The sequence below is a fragment of the Podarcis muralis genome, chromosome 4 (genome assembly GCF_964188315.1).
Source record: "Podarcis muralis chromosome 4, rPodMur119.hap1.1, whole genome shotgun sequence".
NCBI classification, from domain to species: domain Eukaryota; kingdom Metazoa; phylum Chordata; class Lepidosauria; order Squamata; family Lacertidae; genus Podarcis; species Podarcis muralis.
The window spans coordinates 57,734,699-57,754,571 of NC_135658.1; the positions used below are offsets into that span (position 1 = coordinate 57,734,699).

General features: G+C 42.1%; 1 protein-coding gene across 1 annotated transcript; it reads right to left on the reverse strand.

The window, feature by feature from the left end:
• On the reverse strand, nt 1-19,770 carry DNMT3L (DNA methyltransferase 3 like). The gene is made up of 11 exons (XM_077927794.1): nt 19,734-19,770; nt 18,857-18,901; nt 18,026-18,105; nt 17,522-17,634; nt 16,017-16,188; nt 12,969-13,053; nt 10,510-10,598; nt 8,677-8,752; nt 6,877-7,007; nt 6,486-6,571; nt 1-875 (listed from the first exon to the last, which is right to left on the reverse strand). The coding sequence occupies exons 1-11, from the start codon at nt 19,768-19,770 to the stop codon at nt 731-733; spliced, it is 1,059 nt and encodes a 352-aa protein (XP_077783920.1). The 3' UTR covers nt 1-730.
• Nucleotides 19,771-19,873: the final 103 nt, after the last annotated feature.

The window sequence follows — 19,873 nt, forward strand, 5'->3', positions numbered from 1 at the left end:
TGAATTTCAGATAAAGAACTTTATAAATTGTTTCCTTAAATGGGGACGAACAAATCAAGTTTAACATTGCATTTCTCCTATGACAAAATAACATTTATTTGTTTTAAAAGTACCCTTCGGAAAGCATAAGCAAGTACAATATACTCAAAAGCAAGTAATTTTTAAGATTCTCTTAACACTGCAAATTTTAGTTTTTCATTCTCCTGGTGGAACATTTTGCAGCCATTAACTGTGATAATTCCTCACCATTAATGAATTTCTAGCATTTAAATATTTTAAAAATATGTACAGCATAAATATGTACACTATATTATTGTATTACATTTTGTTTTTGTTTTGGGTTTGTATCCTGCCTTGTGAGCCCTTGTTAGGGTAGAAAGGCAGTTTATAAAGTTTTTAAATTATGAAAAATATCATAACAATTAGAGCTTGTGTACATGTATGATGCAAACCCAGGTAAAATAAAATAAAGAATCAGGCAGAAGGCAGTTGGAATAGGAATTGTATCAACAATCCAAAAATATTTTTTCAGGATGATGGCCAACTGATTAGAAGAAAAACAGCTTGGCTGGCTCCTATGCATCGAAAACAGCTTGGTATGAATAAATCAGTAGATGAAATTTCTCTGCATCGAGATAACAATCTTTCTTATTAATATCAAAGCAGTATTAAAGGGACAGCTGATTATGGCAATCCTGCTCATAGGCTGACCTACAATACAAAGAATGTCTTATGGAAATGTCCTAAAATATTCCTTCAAGGGCACAAAAAAGTCCTTAATCAGAGTGGCTGGACGCTGAGAGAAGATTCTGGTTTCAAGGATGTTCTTTGCCAAAAGAGACAAATCCACGTACAAGGCAGATGCAGAATATTTGCTGGAGAATAAAAAACAACATCCCCACAATATTCATGTAAAAATGTTAAAAGACGTGACTTCTTTCTTTCCCTTAACAGGAAATAAACAACTTGTCATTATATTTACATTTCAGGCCATACAGGAAATTATGCTGCTTCCACACCCTGATCCCTTTCCCTTTCCCCATATAAAAGGGTCTAACATCTCATTGTGCCCTTATTAGCTGTGCACTGATTAGGGTTGCCACATTGTTTCCTGACAATCCTCCATCTAATTTTAGGTGACTTCTCAAATACAGCCGCAGCTGCACCAGAGCCTCTGCTGTTGAGGAGAAACTTTGAGAGGAGTTTAGGGGGAAGGGAGGGACACGAAAGTTCAATTGCAAGAGCTGCTTTCCTCTTGCACAACTTTGGTTTTCAAAGTTATGGGAAACGTTCTCACAGATTAAAGTCTGATTTGTGAGTTAGAGACTAACCTGTGAAAGTGTCTGCTTTTATTTGGGGACCGCCATGCATTCAGAGACAATACAATAGCAACAACAGGACTATTGCTCTCTGGGATGTGGACATCAACTTTAGCCTCCTTGGCTCTTTTCCGCTGCACTTGGAGAACGTCAGCAATGTCTAGCCAACATGATGACCATGTACATACGCAATAGACAATCTTTATAGAATTCCTTCAAACCATAACAAGTACAAAATGAAATCTTTAGTCTCAAAGTCTCTGAAAATCTTTAAATGAAGCGAGGTAACAGACTTTGTACGATGAAAGACAAGATGTAAAGCTTTGTATATTCAGCAAATATGGTGTCCAACACTGAACAGTGATTCCGGATATTGACTACTGTTTCGTAGAATTCTTTGTCAGCGTGGTAGGAGGATATAGAATTGCTTCATAAACCCATCTTATATCGAATGAATGTATGTAAATGAAAATATCAAATGCTGTGGAACAGTGCTCATTTAATAATGTAATAAAGTAGAAGCAATTCTAAATCCTTCCACCACACTGACAAAGAATTCTACGAAACAGTAGCCAATATCCAGAAGAATTCATTTTGTACTTGTTATGGTTTGAAGGAATTCTATAAAGATTGTCTATTGAGTATGTACATAGTCAATGTGTTGCCTAGATTGCTGATGTTCTCTTTGCAACACAGGGGTTTGTTTGGTTACTTATTGCTGCACCTGGAGTACAGCAATCTATTGAGGAGCCAGATGGTTGTTGGTTTTTTGCCAGCTACTCCACCCTTGAAGCACAAGAGTCAGAGCTGTAGCTGTTTCCAGGGAGAACCATATTTATTTGGGGGCTGTTAGGGGCAGTGGGTCACTCAATGGGGTGGCTCCTAAAGGCAGGAGACCAAAAGGGAAAGTTCTCATTTGGTTTTCTCCTATGGGTTGTGATGAGGGCAAGGCCACTTCCATCAGGCAGTTGTTTGTGGGTGGGCTTGTTCCTACGTGAGAGACTGGAGTGGGTAGGGTATGTTGAGTGTGAGTTTACCCAGCTTTTACATGAAAGGTGGCATGGTAGGTAGCTCCATCTGTGGTAAGAACAGGAATGCAGCTCATGAATGTAGATTTTGTTATTGTTTTGATTTATTTAATGTTGCATTTTTCTTTTGCCGTGATGGTCTGCTCACCACTTTGGGCTCCAAAGCAGTACATAAATAACACAGAATGTAACATAACAAAATGTGTTTCTTTGCTTTTAACGTGTCCTACGACTCTGTTATTTTTGCTGCAGCAGACCAGGGATCATACTTCTGGGATTAAATTAGAAAAAACCCATCCCCATTTGGGGATCCCTTCAGCTGCATCAGATAATATCTTCAGGTCTCACTGAAGTTAATCTACAGGATTGTATTAATTCTTCTCTCATATAATATAATGTTCACCAGAATAGAATAGTTGTAAAGGTAAAGGGACCCCTGACCGTTAGGTCCAGTCATGACCGACTGGGGTTGTGGCACTCATTTCGCTTTCTTGGCCGAGGGAGCCGGCGTACAGCTTCCGGGTCATGTGGCCAGCATGACTAAGCCACTTCTGGCAAAGCCAGAGCAGCGCACGGAAACACCATTTAGCTTCCCGCCGGAGAGGTACCTATTTATATACTTGCACTTTGACATGCTTTCAAACTGCTAGGTTGGCAGGAGCAGGGACCGAGCAACGAGAGCTCACCCTGTCACTGGGATTCAAACCGCCGACCTTCTGATCGGCAAGCCCTAGACTCAGTGGTTTAGACCACAGCGCCACCTGCGTCCCCAGAATAGTTGTATGAGTAGCTAATTAAACGCACATGCCAGAAGCCAAAGCTAATACATGATTCTTCAGTTTCAAATTAGGGATGGGGGAAGAATTTGATTTAGTTCACATTTAAAGGTGAAGCTAACAAATGTTTAACTTTCTGAAACAATGTTGAGAACCAAAAAAGAGTCATCCTTTGTCATTTGCACATATTCAGATTTTGTGATGCAGTTCTCTAACCAATGGTTACAAAAATGCATTGGTAAAAGTGTGTATAAAAATGATTATATTAGTGAAAATAACATGTAAAATGCACTATATTAGAAGAAACTGCTTGCAAAAATACGTATATGAGCCAAAACTGCACTACAAACGTGCTTATTTGGAGAAATTCACACTAAAATGTGGAATAATTTTCATGAGGATTTTAGAAATGAGTAAACTTCATGTTGCTGCAGAAAAGTAGAGAACTGAATTTAAGGGGGGGGGGGACATGGAGATTGTGAGAACCGAAACTGGTACAACTTTCCATCCCTAGATACCTAGATAAAAGAGTATGCAGTTCATTTGATTTGACATGATTTAGTTTAGGTCTAGTTCATGCATGAATAACACACCACTTAACAGTTGCATGTATAAACAAGTTAGCTGTGAAATGGCATATTTCACACTATCTAAAAACACAACTTTTCAATGGAATCAGTTCATCAAGAGTATTCAGATATCAAGTGATGTACATGCATGTATGAACCATGGACTTGTTGAACTAGCCATGGGGGAGAATATTGCAGAGATAAGTGAAATGAGGAACAGTGAATGATTCCTTTCACAAGAGCCTGTTCTCAGATGCCAGCATTGACCACAGTCTGCAAACAGCTTAATAATCTTATTCATGCTTTGTTAGCATTTTTGTAGCTCAAATGTTCTAGAAGTGTCATTGACACAAACTGATTCATCTCTGCAATACCCCTGAAATATATGTCACTATGTGGTTCCTTCAAAAGAGAGCTGTGCACTTCAAATTGACGAGCTCTCTGGACCAAATGCTACTGTCACTGTGATGCCTTTAATAGTAGCCCAGCATAGAGAAATTTAGCAGCCAAATCTTTACCTGGCATAAATAGTAACCTGGCCAATATTCTGAGGGCCAAACAGGTAGGGCCAGAGGCAAAGGAGAAAGTGCCAAAGGGGAAGGCAAAAACAAAAAAACCCCTATTTTATTAATTTGTACCCCTTTATTCAATAATACTTTACTCAACCTGTGCCATTATTACTTCCCACCCTTTCCCCCATTCCAGTATTCTCCCTTTTCTCCATTGCATTTTATTCAATTCATCCCACTGTTCAATTTGGGTCTCTTTCTGGCCTGTAAGGAATAAAAATGTCACTTTTTTAAATAACACATGGCCCAAGCTACGCAATATGATAATATTGGTGGTGGTGGTGGTGGTGGTGGTGGTGGTGGTGGTGGTGGTGGTTGTTGTTGTTGTTGTTGTTGTTGTTGTTGTTGTTGTTGTTGTTGTTGTTGTTGTTTTTAAAAAAGCTTCCTTAAACTAGCACCTTTTATTGTTGAAGTAAAGGTAGCTCTGGGGCCTAGATCCAAAGTAGAGAGCAGCCCTGCACCAATTTCTTGCAAATAATGATGCCCCACCAGTCCTTTGCCACTGAAGGTGTTATTTAATGCACACAGTCCCTTTGGGAGAAAATAGCAGCGGAGGGAGGGAGGCATTTTTGGCAGGAAACCAGCATGAGGCCCCAGTTGGGTTTGGGAGCACATTCCCAATCTGATACGGGGTATCTGATCTGCTGCTATGTTGTCAGAGTGCATGTTTGCCACCGTTTGTGTTCTGTTGTACATCTGTCTGTGAAGTCTCCAAAAGAAAGAGAGCGTTAAAAGAAAGAAGTCTCCAAAAGAGAGACAACTCCTCTTAGCTTGGGAGCGTGTAACTATATTAAACTGAGAGAAGTGAAGAAATAGCACCAAGCAGATGAACACTTCTGTGTCATCCTAAGCCATTCTACCAGTACAGATTTGGGGTAAAAATGAGATAACCTCTTAAGTATGGAGAACAATTAGAGAACCAATACTGTAATGCGGAAGATGTAAGACTTGCCTTGTTTTTAGGTGTTCTATTTTTATTTGGCTTTACTAGATAAATGCTTGTATTATTTATATATTTATAGTGACGCAAAGGAAGTATTGTTCCAAAACACGTCAGGCCTCAAATGTATTTTCCTTCAAGCAACTTGAGTTTCTTCCTCTTTTTTCGCTGCCTTCTAGTTTCAACAGGCCTTGAGGCCCACACAAACTGAGACAGGACGGTGAACAAGTTACAACGATTTCCAGAGGAGCAGCATTAGTCTTTTGAGTCTTGTGGCATCTTAAAAGGCTAGCAGCTTTATAATGCCATAACTTTTTGTGAACTACAGTCCACTGGTTCGTCAGATGCATGAAGTGTTATCCTGAGTATCACATGGGGTTGTTGTCGTTTTTTGGTTGGTGTGAGGGAAGAAGCTGTAAAATTTGAGGTCAGAGGGAAATGCAGAAAAGTGGCAAATGTAATTATGTAAGCCAATTAACACATATAATGTGCTAAAAATTGTCTTCATTTGGGTTTGGGTTCAATCCACAAGTGAAATGCTGATGTATTTTAATTCAGTGGTTTCACATTGGAGTCTCCTTTCATCCAAGCTTGTTTACAGCTTTTGAATATTGCGTTTCTGATTACTATATCAACAATAACAACTTGATGATATTAACAAGTTATCTAAATAGCTGTCACATGGGAGATGGATCAAAGTTGATTTCTGCTGCTCCAGTGGGTAGGACCCATACCAATGGATTCAAGTTTCAGAAAAGGAGATTTAAATTAAACATTAGGAATAACTCTCTTGATGGTTAGAGTTTTTGACAGTGGAATGGACTCGCTCAAAAGGTGGTAGAATGTCCTTCATTGGAGGTTTTCAAGCAGAATTTGGATGGCCATCTGTCAAAGATGCTTTAGTTGTGATTCCTGTACTTCAAGGTTTGGACTAGATAACCCTCAGGGCCCCTTCCAATTTTGCAGTCCTATGCTTCTATTGTAAAAGTGAGTTGGAAGGCATAAGGTAAAGGTAAAGGGACCCCTGACCATTAGGTCCAGTTGTGGCCAACTCTGGGGTTGCGGTGCTCATCTCGCTTTATTGGCCGAGGGAGCCGGCGTACAGCTTCCGGGTCATGTGGCCAGCATGACTAAGCTGCTTCTGGAGAACCAGAGCAGCGCACGGAAACGCCGTTTACCTTCCCGCCAGATGTAGAAAACAAAATCTTAAATGCTCTGCAGCTGGTTTGGCTTTAACACAAGCGCACACACAGAAACTTCTGTGATATCTGAGAAAGCAGTTACCTGTTAACAGATGGGATATTACTCCATATGTGTACTGCATTCTGGATGGTGTCATCATGCTGCTTATATCTGATCACAGCTTCCATCTTTAAAAGGACCAAAACCATACACATGTCTCAAGAGCTAGAACTTAATCTCGCATTTGATGCCAATAGAATATAATACAGAATTCAAAATCTGGGAGCCAATACAGATTGAACAATACTGAAGTAAGATGCTCCAAGAGATATAGAAATGCAGCAAATAATTACATAAATAAAATAAAACTGTTGTTTCAAACTGCGAATTGAGCAAATGAAAATCTGTATTAAATTAATGTCTGCAAGTGAGTGGTGAAGAGAGTGGTGATCTCTTCATTCACCTCTTGAAGCCATTTTGTTTTGCTACTCACCTGAAAGAATCGAGAAGCTGTATCTCGGTCTTCTTCCTCCAGCACAAGGTTATCCACAAACATCCAGAAAAACATCATTTCTGGGGGTGTCACGTACTGAAGAATACGAAAATATTGGTAAAAATACCAGGCTTTAAAGGGAAGGGAGAAGAGAAAACAGGCTATAAAAAGATGGTCTCTGAAAACGCCTTTCTAAGGTGCTCCAGCCCACCCGCTTCCTTTTTAAAGAAAAGAATGACTGAAAGGGGGAAGAGAGCCACCTCTGGGCACCAGGGAATGCCTCTGGAGGCAAATGGGTGCTTATGGGTGCCAAACTGGCTGCTCCTGAAGAGATTAGATGTTATAAAGACATGCAAATATAACAGCAGGAGTCTGAGGCTGCACAGGTCTCATGTTTAGAGATAGATTGCAAGGTGGGGTAGGTAGCAAGATATAAAAGCCTGAGGGGTGTGCTTTCCTTTCTCTTAGGCATCCACCCTCCATCCATCCGCTGACAGGGACTGGACACTTTAGTTATACACTTTAGGTATAAAGAAGGTCTCCAGCCAGGGGCGTATCTAGGTAATATGGTACCAGACCAACATTTGACACCCTCCGTCTAGTTTTCACAAGACCAGCTTAAGCCAGCTTTCGAAAGGAAGCAAGAGGCCCTAAAGCCCTCCTATCTCCTTCCCAAAGCTTGGCGAGTGCTTGCCCAGCTTTGGGAAGCAGACAGGAAGACTCTAGGACCCTGTCTGAGCCCTCACACCTGCTTTTTTATATTCCAGTATAGCATTGCCAGTATATATAGGGGACGCAGGTGGCGCTGTTGGTTAAAGCCTCAGCACCTAGGACTTGCCGATCGAAAGGTCGGCGGTTCGAATCCCTGCAGCGGGGTGCGCTCCTGTCGTTCGGTCCCAGCGCCTGCCAACCTAGCAGTTCGAAAGCACCTTCAGGTGCAAGTAGATAAATAGGGACCGCTTTCTAGCGGGAAGGTAAACGGTGTTCCGTGTGCTGCCCTGGCTTGCCAGAGCAGCGATGTCACGCTGGCCACGTGACCCGGAAGTGTCTGCGGACAGCACTGGCTCCCGGCCTATAGAGTGAGATGAGCGCACAACCCTAGAGTCTGGCAAGACTGGCCCGTACGGGCAGGGGTACCTTTACCTTTACCTATAGCATTGCCATTAGGGCAGAGGTAACTGGGAAACTTATGCTCACTGCAGGTCAGTACAGACTTCCTCTGAACCACTGGCTTGAGGAAACTCCAGCGAAATAGTTTTGTTGTATAACCTGTGCCTGTCTGTATTTGGGCTGCTAGGGAATCTGAATATCTGTCTATAGGAAGTTCTGCCGTTAGTGGCTATATAGCCTCTAGCTGTGGAACAACACTGTCACAGCATGCTCTAGCCATGGCTCTTGGTGTCTCCCGTTTCCTGTATCAGTGCTCCTACTATATTGCATCATTTTGCTTTCTACGAGTTACTGGAAGCTCATTGGGATGTTGTTAGCTGACACTGCAGAACCCTAGGCTCATGCTGCCCAACCACTATCCTGTGCACAATCACCAGGGTCTGAGTCCCATTATCACAGTGTGGCCTACTTTGGAGTAATCATGCTTAAGATTGTGCAGCTTAGCTACAAATATTTATAAGGAAGCAAGATCAGTGAAACTTATTCCCAAGTAAATACTGTATGTTGGAGCTGCAGTATTTAACCTGTTTTGGAGAAGAGTGGAGAGAGAAATGGTCCGTCTCTTGGAACTGACCAGAATCAGAGAGACACAATAAGAGCTACAGTTTCATGCATGTTTGCTTTTCTTACCAGAGGGATGTTGATAAGAGTTTCCAATGGGTGGCGTAGACCCAAATATAAAATCAAATGGACCCCATTCTTCTATCTAATAAACAAAACAAAACCATCACAGTAGTTTGGATGCAGGATCCCATCTTTCATCTTTTCATTTCACATGGGTTCTCGTTCTCCTCCTCCTCCTCCTCCTCCTCCTCCTCCTCCTCCTCCTCCTCCTCCTTTCAGAAATGCACCAGTTTGCTTTATAGACATTCTGATGGGCATGTTTTGGATCAGGATTACTACCACTTCCTAGCCACAGAACCAACCTGACCTTACCAACTAGTTTACCTTTAACCACATTGCTACTAACTATTCTGATTAGTCCAAATTCTGACAAATGACAAAACTATTAAATCGACAGTGGTGTTATGCAGGTTGACTATGACATGCTCCACTAAGTATTAGAAATACTAAATTTAATTTCTGAACCTATTATTTTTATATATTGCCCTTCATCAAAAGCTCTCGGGGCAGTTCACAAGATAAATGACCCTATTGTGCAGAATACTCACAGAATGTTAAGTAGACAAATAAATAAATAAATAAATAATAGACAGTTTTCCCTCCATCTATAACAGATGTTGTGAATCTACAGCCCTCCAGATGTTGTTGCCGTCCAACTCCCATCAGCCCCAACTGCATACTCAATTGTCAGGGATGGTGACAGCAGAAATATAACAACATATGGAGGGTCACAGGTTAACCATCGCAATGTAATCAAAACCCATGGCTTCTTGTTCCTTCTCCAGCATTTCTGGTAGGCTGTTTTTTATCCAAAACAAACAAAAGAATCAGTTTTACACACTGATTAAACAGCAGTGTTTGAACAAAGAAGTTGATGGTAATAAACTTAAATAAACTTATTCTTGAAGAAATTCCTTACAGTGCTATTTGATGCTTAACCCTTTGGCAGCTCCTCAGACTGTTTAATTTTATTTAACCTACACAATGTGTGATAAGCTGAATTCATGCATCAAGGATGCTGTATATATTAAAAAGAATAGACCACTGAAGAAGCCTAACAAGCTGAAGCATGTTTGGCATTCCAGTTATCCAGAAAATCTGAAGGGTGAACATAATATACTGGCATTTTAGCTATCTAAAGTGCTGCTCTAAATAAACATAAGTATAACTCATGCACTGTAAAGAGGATTTCTTTGTATCCAGATTATTGCATAGTTCTTTATCCATTGTGGAAATATTACTGTGGCATATGTTCTGTTTATAGATTTGTGCCTCTTAGTTATTGTATTAGAGAGTTTTCCAGATTTTTTGCTTATTTCCATCTTTTTTACTACCAATTTCAACTTCATTTTAATGTAATAACATGTTGTTATCACAAAAAAGGAGGCCAGAGAGGAGCAGGCAGCAGCAGTGTAGTGGCATGGCAGCATGTGTGGTGTGTGGTGTGGTGGGGAGGGCAAAACCACAGGGTTGTGGGTGTGGCTGAAGACATGGAGGGGTCTATGGCCATGGCAAAGGGGCGCAGCAGTGAATAGCGAACTCCATACAACTGGATCTGCTGCCTGGGGTAACTGCCTCCCTGTGCTGGCCCTGCCTTATTCTTTCTTCAGTTATTACCAGCATCAACCAGTTATGACTAGTTTTCAGATTGTCCAGTGTTAAAGGGGCAAGACTGTCCTTTCCTTGACTTCAACATAATAAACACTGAAAGAATTTGTAATTCTTTGACTGGAAGCAAATCTGATTTTATCCCAGTAAATATATTAGGAGCAGAAAGAATATACCCATCTAACAAAATTAGAAATAGGAGTAGTACAAAGTTCAGTGACATTTACTTACATGTATTCGTGTCACGTCGGTGACATCATCCAAATACTTCAGTGTCCCATTGCCCTTGCTTTCCCCCAGAAACCCCAAACTTTTCAGCTCTGGAGAATAGAAATGAGGACCTAGATGAATACCAATATTAATGCGACACATTTGTGTTTTACTGATGAGGTGCCCTAAAGGGGAGACAGAAGGTTTACAGACAATGCTTCATAAGTGCTTTACTGTGTGCTGGATGGAAATTATTCAAAATGGCAGTGGCACTTCTGCAGTGGCCCCTAAATGTAGACCCTGGCATGCCTTTTGCTGGGCTAGAATTCCCATCACCCTTGACCATTGGCTATGCCACAACATCTGGAGAGCTACAGGCTTCTCACTCCTAATGTAGGCTTTTCATTCAATCTCCTTGGGTGGGGGCGGGGAGAATAGGTTTTCCTGGGTGCTGACTTGATCTTCCTTCTCATCTTTCCTTCTTCTCTGTACCTTTCCTGCTGTGGCTGCCTTCTCTTCTCTCCACACTCTTCTCTTCCCAATGTCTCCTAGACTAGACTACAGAGAGTCCCTCTGCCATTTCCCTGGATTTAGAGAAGAGTGGGAGATGTTCTGAATTAAAGAAATTCCTCTCCTATTTTTAAGAGAGAGCAGATTGCTAGCAGGCTTGTTCTGGGAAGGGGTTCAAATTACTGCAGTTCCCACTACTCTTTTTAAAATGTGCATGTTTCTTTAGTGCCACAACATTCCCAAGAGTTTCTAGGAATGAGGGAGATCACTTGCAAATGTGCTTTCACTATCCCACCATTTCTTTCTTTGGTGTATTATATTTTATTTTGCACAGAAAAGATGGGAGACTAAAAACAACAACATAGTGCAGACTGGCAGTGCAATTCAACAGATGTCTACTCAAAACAGAACCTCACTCAACTCAGTTGCACTTGCTCGCTGCTCAGCTAATTGTGTGAAGATTGCAGAAAAGCAATCAATAGTGGCTAGAAACATAAGGAGCTGCCCTATACCACAGTGGACCACTAGTCCATCTAATTCAGTATTAACTCTGAGTAGAGTTACTCTGAGCTCTCCAAGGTTTCAGACAGCAGCCTCTTCCAGGGATTGAACCTGGAATCTTCTGCAGGTACATCACGTGCTCTACCACCACTGAGGCTCTGACACCCCTCCTCAATTTGTTCCCCTTCCTAGGACAATGTTGCAGGAATCTCTATTTTGGCTCCAAATAAATAAATAAGCTAAAATAAATGGAATAAATGTGAACTGGCAAACCATTATTGAAAAGTAGTGGGGCAAGGGAAGTTGCAGGATATCTGATGGTTTTCAAACCAGGTCCAACTTTTTAATCCACATTAGGATTAAACCCCATTAGGTTTCTCAATAGTGCTTTGCCAGTCCATACTAGAAAGTCTGTGATGAAATTGCCTTTTCAGTGGAAAAAGAACAGCTACAAATTAGGTCTCAAAAAGAGTGGGTGTGGGAAGACAGGAAACAGTGGAATGCAGTGATTTCGCAGCAGCAGCTAGTGAGTAAATGAAAGATTCTTGATTAATTGCTTAGTATGGAAGGCACCCAAGGAGCTAGTCAGGAAGGATTAAGATAAAGATCACCCAAATTGGCTGTTTCTCTTCCACTTGGCAAGGGGCACCCATTTTTCTCCAATTTGTAAGCAGTGCTTTAATTTCATGGTTTTTGTTTTGTAAACCTTACTTATAAGTGAAGGTTGGTAAACATGTTAAAAAGTTTTTCACAATCTTCTATAATAAATGGGACTGGTTTCAATGGAGGAGCTAAAGCACATGTTTCATTATCTCCCACTGAAACGGAGAGACTTTAAAGCTATCCAAGTATAGTTGGATTGAGGCTGTTTTTGGACAGAAATTGCCATGTAATATTTTGAAGATAAGCAAAGACTACTTTAAAAAGCAACATTCAGAAAGCAATGGCTTTTTTTTTTTAGCACCCCATCTTTAGATAAGCTCCCAATCATCCTAACAAGTACGCCAAGCCACAGATATCAGAAGCCCCTTTCAAAGAACTCTTGCTCAATCAGCTGATGCTCTTCAGTCGCCCCATTAAAAGGGTTGGGCAAAACAGCATTTTGAGAGATGCTTCTGAAGAAATATTCACCAGCCCCTGACAAAGCTCTGCCTTGTCCTATGTTTTGTTAAATCTTCAGAAGTTTCATTTAATCAGCTCCTTAAATTGAGCTTCTGGAGATCCAACAAGGTGTTGCTAGCAGTGCTTTGAATGGGACTTCTGCAGACCCTTGGGGGGGGGGACTGGTCACTGTGACATCAGATGACTGACAGATAGGAAGTTTCACCTACCCGTGAAATTCGGGGAGATAATAATCTGGCCCTCTGGGCTAGAAAGGTTCCCCACCTCTGATACAGGGGAAGGGTAAACATGTTACAAACCTAATTTCTCAGTTACGTACATACAAACCTAATTTCTCAGTTATGTACCTTGTGTAATATTGTCAAAAAGGGAGAGCACACGGACTGGTTTTTTATCCCATGTCTGCAAAGGCTTATATATCCACAGATGGTTCTAACACAATTGATAAAAAGATACATGTTTGCATAAGATGTTGTTGTTGCTGTTGTCAAAACTTGTCGAACACGTAGTATGTGATTTTAGTTATTACATGTATTAAAATGAAGACTTTTTATTAACTGGGTATCAACAGGCTTTGACAGCACTCTATAAATCAATGAATTATTAATTATATTTAAAATGTATTAAATTATTTCTATCCCACCTGCCTGGGAAATATATAAATGCTACTCTGATCATATCAGAGCCTTTCGATAATGGAATGATGTGCTGCTGTGAGCACATTCACAAATACAAGGGTTCTACTACATCTATATCAAGTTGTAACAGGGATGCAGGTGCTATTTAAGTCACAGGTAGCTGCAGCACCAGGGCTAAGTAATGCAAAACAACGTTAACAATGCAATGCAGAAACAATCACCGTACGATTTCCACAGCTTAAATAATGTTGACTACTCAGTACCTGCATTTGGGGCCAGTAGCAGTTAAATCCCTGCAAAATAATAAGCTATTGAGGTTCTCCTAACATATATGACCTTGAGATTCATGGATCCATCCTCAGGGCAAATGTCCACCGTGCCTTCCTTGGCGATACAGAAGAACATGAGAAGAGCCCTTCTGGATCAGGCCAAAGACCCGTCTAGTCCAGCTTCCTGTTCTCAGAGAGACCAAGCAGGTGCCTATGGGAAGCCTGAGCAGGACCTGAATAGAACACACTCTCCCAACTTGCAGTTCCCAGCAACTAGCCTTCAGAGGCATACGGTGGAGAAAGAACTTAGCCATATTCTCCAAGAATGTGTCTAACTAAAGGCAAATGTGGCACCACTACCTATTGCTAGATCCCTTGGGAGAAGCTCTTTGGAGGGTATTAGAAATTTATCATTGGGGAGAGACCACATTGCTGATGAGTGGACAACATGTATCAGCTGCTTTGCCCTTCAGGCAAAGGACATAATAAATGCTCTCTTCTTATGCAAGGACTCTCCCCCCAACCGCTGCCACACACTTCCTTACAGCAGGCCAAACTGCCTCTCTGTTCAATTCACTACTGGCTACTCACACTCACAGTGGCTTTCCTGATACTTATTCCTTCCTCTGACTTTCTTTTCTCTAGGATGGCATTAAAGGCTTATGAGAAGGGCCACAGGTCAGGGCCCCAAAGCACATGCATCATATGGCAAATGGTTGATGTTCAAACCTCGTCATCTTCAGATAGGTCTAGGAAGGGCTCCTGATGGCTGCCAGTCCGTGTTGGCAATACCAAGTCAGAAGAGCTGAGCTGCCCTGCTGCTTCTTACTTGGACAGGCTGAAGCCTCAAGGGGGGTGGGGTGGGATTTGTGGTTGGACTTGCAGGAGCCCCACCAGTCAATCTGGTACTCCTTCTAGTGTGAAGGCGGTGAAGGTCCTGTGTGAGTGCCTGGAGGCGGTTGGAGGATGGATGGCGGCTAACAGATTGAGGTTGAATCCTGACAAGACAGAAGTACTGTTTTGGGGGGACAGGAGGCGGGCAGGTGTGGAGGATTCCCTGGTCCTGAATGGGGTAACTGTGCCCCTGAAGGACCAGGTGCGCAGCCTGGGAGTCATTTGGGACTCACAGCTGTCCATGGAGGCGCAGGTTAACTCTGTGTCCAGGGCAGCTGTCTACCAGCTCCACCTGGTACGCAGGCTAAGACCCTACCTGCCCGCGGACTGTCTTGCCAGAGTGGTGCATGCTCTAGTTATCTCACGCTTGGACTACTGCAATGTGCTCTACGTGGGGCTACCTTTGAAGGTGACCCGGAAACTGCAATTAATCCAGAATGCGGCAGCTAGACTGGTGACTGGGAGTGGCCGCCGGGACCACATAACACCGGTTCTGAGAGATCTGCATTGGCTCCCAGTATGTTTCCGAGCACGATTCAAAGTGTTGGTGCTGACCTTTAAAGCCCTAAACGGCCTCGGTCCTGTATACCTGAAGGAGCGTCTCCACCCCCATCGTTCAGCCCGGACACTGAGATCCAGCGCCGAGGGCCTTCTGGCGGTTCCCTCATTGCGAGAAGTGAGGCTACAGGGAACCAGACAGAGGGCCTTCTCGGTAGTGGCGCCCGCCCTGTGGAACGCCCTCCCATCAGATGTCAAAGAGATAATAATTACCTGACATTCAGAAGACATCTTAAGGCAGCCCTGTTCAGGGAAGTTTTTAATATGTAATGCTGTACTGTTTTTAACACTGATTGGGAGCCGCCCAGAGTGGCTGGGGAAACTCAGCCAGATGGGCGGGGTATAAATTATTAATTATTAATTATTAATTATTAATTATTAATTATTAATTATTAATTATTAATTATTAATTATTAATTATTAATTATTAATTATTAATTATTAATTATTAATTATTATTATTCTAGTGCGACTGCACAGCTCCAGCCTCACTAGCACCCCAGCCCAGGCCTCTCCAGGTAAGCCGCAGTGATGCTGGGGTCGGGAGGGTGGCTCTGCCTCTCCATAAGCACCACTACTAGTGAAAATGAAAGCAGAGAATGGGGCTGCTTGGCATAAACCTCCAATTAACAGTGCCCCCCCCCCTTTAAAAAATGTCATTTTAGTAAATGACCATGCAGTGTTTCAGGTCAGCTGAAATAGTTTTGCTGCCACCTGCTGGAAACGGAGCATCTAGTTTAAGTTATTTCTTTTTTGGCCAATTTTCCCAGGGTGTAGTGGTGGCAGAAGTGGTGGTAGGTGGAGCACGGGGGGTGGGGGAGGGGGGGAGGCAGCATTTCCCATTTCCCAGCTTCCCCTGACACCCAGCCAGCATGGGCAATGGTCAGTGACCATAAGACTGGTAGTCCAACAGCATCTGGCGGTCCATAGGTTGCCCACCTCTGCTGCTGAAAAGTGATCCAGTTAATACAAGGATCTGCAGCCATTTGACTTGTTCCTGTATACATCTGTAAAAGGCAACGGAACTTTCCCTTACAGACTCTTGATCGTAGAAGCGCTTCAGTTCTGCACGCCATCTTCTCTTCCTCTTGAGTAGACCATATGCTCGCTGTGGTGCACACAGGAAACATATCCAGGGAGACTTCTTTTTTATCTCGTCTGAGAATCCTGAACACACGAGGCTGTCCATGCATTCTTCACAAAAACACCTGCATTGTTGAAACAGACAGCGAAAGATGATTTGAAGGCATTTTTACATTTGACATTTCAAATATTTGTCATACATCCAAAAATTTCGCTGCTGTTTCACACAGAACTCTTGCTGGAGTTCTGAAAATTATCCAGATGGGGGAGAGGCATCTAAATAGGAGTGCTGCATGTTTTTTGATGTGGGGAGAGCCCACACATTTCACTACAAGGAAAAACATGTGAGCATCTATGTTAGATTTTATACCAGCAATGCAAAAGCAGAAGTATGGGTGACTTGCACTTCCTTTCCTCCCACTTATTCATAATTTCTGAGTGAGCCCTGGCTAAGGACCTGATTTAGACAAAACTGACTTAGATTAAAAGGTTATGGAAGTTTGAAGCTGAGGGTTGGTGCACAGGAAACTGGGCAACTGGACACTCAAATGAGTTGCTCTATGATACTCTTATCTCCACTCTGTATCCCTGCATCACAATGATTCACATCCTAGAATAGAGCAGTTGTGCCCCACAGAACACCTCATTCCTTTACAGCACCACAGGGACCCAACCCAAGCACCAGGTGGATTTAGGGGAGTGTAACTGGTTCGATCATGCTGGGATGTGGGTGGCACTGTGGGTTAAACCACTGAGCCTAGGACTTGCTGATCAGAAGGTTGGCGGTTTGAATCCCTGTGACGGGGTGAGCTCCCGTTGCTCGGTCTCTGCTCCTGTCAACCTAGCAGTTCGAAAGCACCTCAAAGTGCAAATAGATGAATAGGTACCGCTCCGGCAGGAAGGTAAACGGTGTTTCCGTGTGCTGCTCTGGTTCGCCAGAAGCGGCTTAGTCATGCTGGCCACATGACCCAGAAGCTGTATGCTGGCTTCCTCAGCCAATAAAGCGAGATGAGCGCCACAACCCGAGTTTGCCATGACTGGACCTAATTGTCAGGGGTCGCTTTACCTTTACCTTTAACTGGTTCGATCACACTGGACACAGAGCCTGGGGGTGTTGCAGGGGGCTTCACAAATATGAAAGCGAGAGGCACAACTGAACTACTGACTTTGGCTTGTAAGGCTGTGCCCCCAACCTCACTTCCCTGGATGTATGTGTGATCAAATTCAAAAGGACATACTTTTGAGTAGGCATGGCTAGAACCTCTGAGGCAGAAGATATTGTAGATATGCTCCACCAAGTGTAGGAGTAGTCGTCTGTTAGAGAGGTAAATATGCACATTCTATCTGAATATGAAAGCCAGGGGTTTTTTTTTTTGGTTTTTTTTACGACAAGAGCATTTGAATCCCATATCCAAAGGCGCTGCTGTAAACTTGAATGTGGTTTGGGAGGTCAGTTACCTGTTACAGGTTGGATCATCACACATTATGAGAGATTTGCTCCAGCAGCATATGGCACAATCAGTCTTGTACCCATCATTGTCACACAGGAAGAATCTCTCCAAAAGATGTTCCTTTTAAAACAGCAGCAGAAAACTGCAGTTAGTTGTTAATAATGAGATTTAGCATTTCAACTGTTCCAAGCTCAGTACTTCTTAAAACAACCCTTTAAAGATGGCGGCCATCATTATTCCCCTAGAACAGATGATGGATCTGAGGTGGGGGAAAACATCTTAATTAAGGCCACCAAGGGAGTTTGTGGCTAAAGTGAGAGTTGAACTGGAGACTGCCAGCATCTTTTGGATGAGATGCATTTATTTTTGCTTTAGAATTTGGTGGACAATCTAACACTGGCTTTTCCAGCAATTCCTTGATTCCTCTTTTCCCCTTTATTTTTTAAAGAAAAGTTGCCCAGCCTGTTAGAGAAAGGAAGCGTAGCTTGTCTGACCCAAATCAGCTACTCACTGTGCATGGAGCACACATTCCTCCTTGAAACAAAGGGTGCTGAGTTCGAATCTCAAGGCTTCCACAGCATATGCAGATTTCTACCAAACACAAAAGATACACATCTTTCACTGTGTTTTTGGCATCAATTCCCAGAGCTTCCTGTATTTCTTAAAATAGTTCTGCTATTCAAATAATACACAATACATGAATACATAAAACACATGAGGAATGATTAAAATTATATTTTCCACTAAAATTCCAATAAAATTAGAAATATAATTGCTGATTTGCACTGATAATGCAAGAGGAAAAAAGCTGCCCTTGGAAAAAAAGACATACAAACAAACAAACAAACAAACAATAAGTAAACATTTCAAGAAAGGTATCCCTACACACAAAGAAAGCTGCTTTTCTTCGCCTATGAAAGAATATTTTTCTTAGGAGGACCATGCCTGTTCTCTTCTCATTTTCTCAATCAGTTGGTCAGGGTTTTTTTTAAGGATAATCAAGCATTTATATACAAGGTGTCCATACGCCCAATTGATACAGGGCTAAAAAGGCCTAGTATCGTTTATGAATTCTGAATTTCTTCTCAGTTCTACAATCTGGGATTGGGATGAATTGTGAAGAAGTATATGAAAGAGACAGTTTCTATCCCAATAAATGTGGATTTAAACAATCCATACATACTGCGTTTTTATCATGTAAGCCTGATTAATTGGGTAGTACCTTGTCACTCAACCAAAGGGGTTTATACCAATTAATCTCACTGGCTGACTAAACACTGAAGTCCTCCTAATAGCTATCTGTAGTAAAGACAGTTATAGCAGTAACAATTGCAACAAGTACCTTCAATATTTCTCTCCTTGAAGTTGACTTCATATGCAATGTTTTCTATGGAGGAAAAAAATCAGGGTACTTTTCAGGCTTGCTTGCATTGTTAAATGTACAATCTAATCTGACTAGAACGTGCACTGGATTGCTCTTCCATGCTGTAGTCAACATTCATCACATGTGGCACAGACAGCATCAGAAAGAGCCAAAACTTTGTTTTTGTATCAGGCATGAAAGTCGTCTCTAAGATTACAGTAAAAATAAGCTCAGCACCAGAGAGGGATGTGAATTATACTTGCTTTGAAACAGTGTGATCCTATACAGTTTATTAAGATGTAAGAAGGAAATTCGACGTCATTGCTCCCATGTAAATGGGTATAAGTTTCAGGATCACCAGTGGAGGCTGGTCCATTATGGCAGGGGCAGCACTGGCCCACCAACCTCTGTCTGCCACCAGCTGGCTCTGCCCTGCCTGTCCAGGAGGTGGTACTGGCTGCCAGCTTCCTCCTTCTTAGTATTGCTCCACCTTGAACTCTTCAGCAGGAAGAAGGATGGGACAAAACTCTGCCTGTAATTGGCTATGGCTCCATCCTCTGTTGGTCTCTCTACCTCCTGTCCTGTTATTATCAATGGGCACAAGGTTCCATTGAGACTCAGAGAGCAATTCTACTTAATAAAAATTAGCTAACGTATCTTATTTTTCTACACAATTCTTTATATACATTGCCCCTTTCTCTTTATTATTCTGCAGTATTTTGAAACTTTCCTTCTACGTATGTTTTGCTAATTAGAAAGGCTTTTAGTTTCATTCAAAGGAAGAACAGCGATAGATGAGATAAACCCACCCTACAATCCCTTCCTCTACATTAGATGGTTTCACTTGTTTTTGTACCGCAAAATGGAAACAAACAGGTAGGTAAAGGGTTCATTCCCACAGCAGATGCAATCTATACTGGGGCACACAAATCTTTAGCTAGCATTGTTTTTATAGTGCCTCTTGAAAACAAGATTACCTCTCCTTGGTTTGGGAGT